The sequence below is a fragment of the Xenia sp. Carnegie-2017 genome, unplaced genomic scaffold (assembly GCF_021976095.1).
Source record: "Xenia sp. Carnegie-2017 unplaced genomic scaffold, XeniaSp_v1 HiC_scaffold_19, whole genome shotgun sequence".
Taxonomy (NCBI): domain Eukaryota; kingdom Metazoa; phylum Cnidaria; class Anthozoa; order Malacalcyonacea; family Xeniidae; genus Xenia; species Xenia sp. Carnegie-2017.
In genome coordinates, this window is record NW_025813481.1 from 8,634,750 (window position 1) to 8,637,681 (window position 2,932).

General features: G+C 36.5%; 1 protein-coding gene across 1 annotated transcript in view; it reads left to right on the forward strand.

Moving 5' to 3' along the window:
- The window catches only part of LOC124439519 (protein O-mannosyl-transferase 1-like), a 28,856-nt gene extending 26,160 nt beyond the window's left edge, over positions 1 to 2,696 (forward strand). The window contains exon 22 of the mRNA XM_046989760.1: positions 1,657 to 2,696. Within this exon, the coding sequence (XP_046845716.1) occupies positions 1,657 to 1,831 (175 nt within the window). The 3' untranslated portion in view covers positions 1,832 to 2,696. The remainder of the gene's footprint in view (positions 1 to 1,656) is intronic.
- The last annotated feature ends 236 nt before the right edge of the window (positions 2,697 to 2,932 follow it).

Here is a 2,932-nt window from a genome sequence, read left to right on the forward strand (position 1 = left end):
CCCAATAAAATTGAAATGTGAACATTGCATTCACTGTTGTTCGTGCAATATCGAAGTTTCTCTTTCAATTTACGGTCAGCGCGTGTGCGGATATTTTAATAAAAAACACCCACAGCAGTTTCTAGCGAGGACGAACACCAGGCGAAAGGACGAGGGCGAGCGCATCCCTGCAATATTTTCAAATCGTTGCGTCATTAACTTCTATGCCTAAGTCATTTTTGCGAGTTTTGAGAAAACAAGAAAGAATTATTATCATTTTGAAAACAGTCAGGCTTTTTATTGAACATAATGTTGAACATTTATTGAGTCGTTTCTGATTGGTCAATTAACTTCGGTCATAAATAGAGAATACACCACTGGTTAAAATACAAGTCCATCGTGATGAATTATACTACTTAATGAATATTTTTATTAATTTGTACTTTAGTAATTTAACTAAATAATCCTGTGACCTCCTCCGTTCGAAATTTCAAAATTTGGATCATTTTGCCAGTTGCCTCCCTGCCAATTTTTTGTCAAATGTCCCCCTGGTCGATCTAGGCCATACATAACAAATAGCTACAAGTTTGTTTTATTTCTGGACTGTTTACGATTTGATAAACTCTTTTATCAATAAATCTTCATGGGGTGTTTTACGGCTGGTTACCAGGGAGTTACTGATTAATGTTTCGGTATTAAAAAAGCAAAATAATGCTTATCGTTGATGTTATCATGTCGCATTCTATGATCCGTGTAGGACCACTGCTTCAGACCAAGAATTTATATTCAGTTATGAAGTTTCAAACTGGGTTTGAAAGTTTGCACGTAAATGCACATTAAATTTAAGTACGGCTTTCAATAAAAGTGATCTTATTAAAAAACATTCATCGCTGCTATGCGTATTCTCACAGTGCCAACCGGGTGAATATTGAGATGCTATCTAAAGCCTGGTCCTCGCTTGCGGCATTAGCGTAAGTAAAAGATTATCAAAACTATCCGTTCTTTTTATGCTTATGTTTATGTTTTTTTCGCAAGTGAGGACCAGGCTTAGTTATACATCATGTAAATAACGGCATATTGTGACACCCCCTGCAAAACTGGTTGAATTTTTTTTGGGGGGGAGACCCATTTTCAATCCAGCTAGGACCATTGCTTCAGACCAAGAATTTATGTTCAGTTATGAAGTTTCAAACTGGGTTTGAAAGTTTGCACGTAAATGCACATTAAATTTAAATATGGCTTTCAGTAAATCCGTGTTGACGGATGGACGGACTGAGACTCAACCAACCACGTGTCGTTAAAATCATCTGTGTGATCACTCAGTGCTCTGATCTGGGTTTACACAGATGTTCTGCTGCTTGTGCATGTGTTTCTATAATTTACTGGAGTTTCATTATTGATAAAATAAAACGGTGTCTCATGCTGAGATTTTTCACCTGATAATGATGCTTTTTAGTTCTTTAGAATGGAGGATTAAAAAATCGATTTAAACCTGCGCTATTGTCAAGGAAATTTTACACTGTAAATGTAAAGCACGCGTGTCTGGAATTTTAAAGAGAATGACGTTTTTTTAAAACAGTAGATTTTGCGATTGTGGTGCGTTTCCTTCCGGAATTTTCCAATAGCGGAAAAGCATTAAAATTGTAAACAACTTTGATTTTTTACCTTATTTTCTAGTTTTATTCCTTATCTACGGACAGCGTCGTACGTCATCATTACCATATATGGATTTCTAGTACTCAGTGCTTTTCACTACTTCAGTCCGTTTACGTACGGCGATACCCATCTGACTGGAGACGAAATTCTTCAAAGAAAATGGCTTGATTCGTGGGATTTCCTTATACATCGCTGACACCATGAAACGTTCTTCGATTTTTGAGCTCGTTCGAAAGTTTTAACTTTGAAGTTTTGCTTTCGATTATGTCGTCTTGAGCGACAGTCAAATTAGTGTGACATGCTTTTTAATATTCCACTCACTCAAACTCAAATACGATGATCGTTGAAGACATATATAGACAATATCACATGTATTCTAAACGCTCGCTCACATGCGCACTAATTGATTGCAAATTCATTTGTTCACAATTGCTAAAATATTTCAAATGAAGCAACTAGCGGTGTAAAGTATCGTCTTCGAATGGTTATGAGGTGATTTTGAAACCCCGCTCGGTGAGCGCTTTTGTGAGTTAGCTTTTATCGCACAGGCGTTAGTCTCTGTTAGTTTGTTTCACGAATTAGCCAATTAGGACGAGGCAAGGTGTTAATTTAAGAAACAGATGTCGACTGTTTTATGAAATTTCTAATTGAACTTTGAGCTAAACGTGGTTTTAAATAATAAATAGCAGCGAGCACATCTTAATCCATGGAAATCTACGAATATTATTACAGATATATATTATGCTACGAGAAAAGGGGTGCTCTTTGTTCGCTTTCCATAGTCTGTTATTATATGTTTTCATGTCTAAGAAAAAGAACTTATTGTATTAAATTTGACTACAATCAAATTCCATGCGACATTGTCCAACATTATGCAACATTATAAAAAAGGGTGGTCAAACGGGGCCAACATTTTGCGACAACAACGTTGGATGATGTTGGATCAAAATTTTGCGCTCGTTTGACTGGAGCTTTAGGTCAACACTTGCTTGAGCCAGGTGAAGATTAATGGAATATCAATTGTAATCCTACGTTTGATTAAATCGTTTTTTGTTAGTCTATTCCAAGGAAACCTCTTCGCGTTTCTCGCTGTTTTTTTTTCAGGTAAAATACCATTTTCCCCTTAAATAGTAAACTGCGAAAACGCCTACTTTTGATTTTGATCAGCTCTCTGTATATGGTCAATGAAATTATATGGGTCAATCGCAATCAATATCGTCAATATTCTGCAGCGTATATAACGTACAATCTTCGCGAATTTGTGGGAGACTGGGTTCGAACCCGGAATATCTACTCG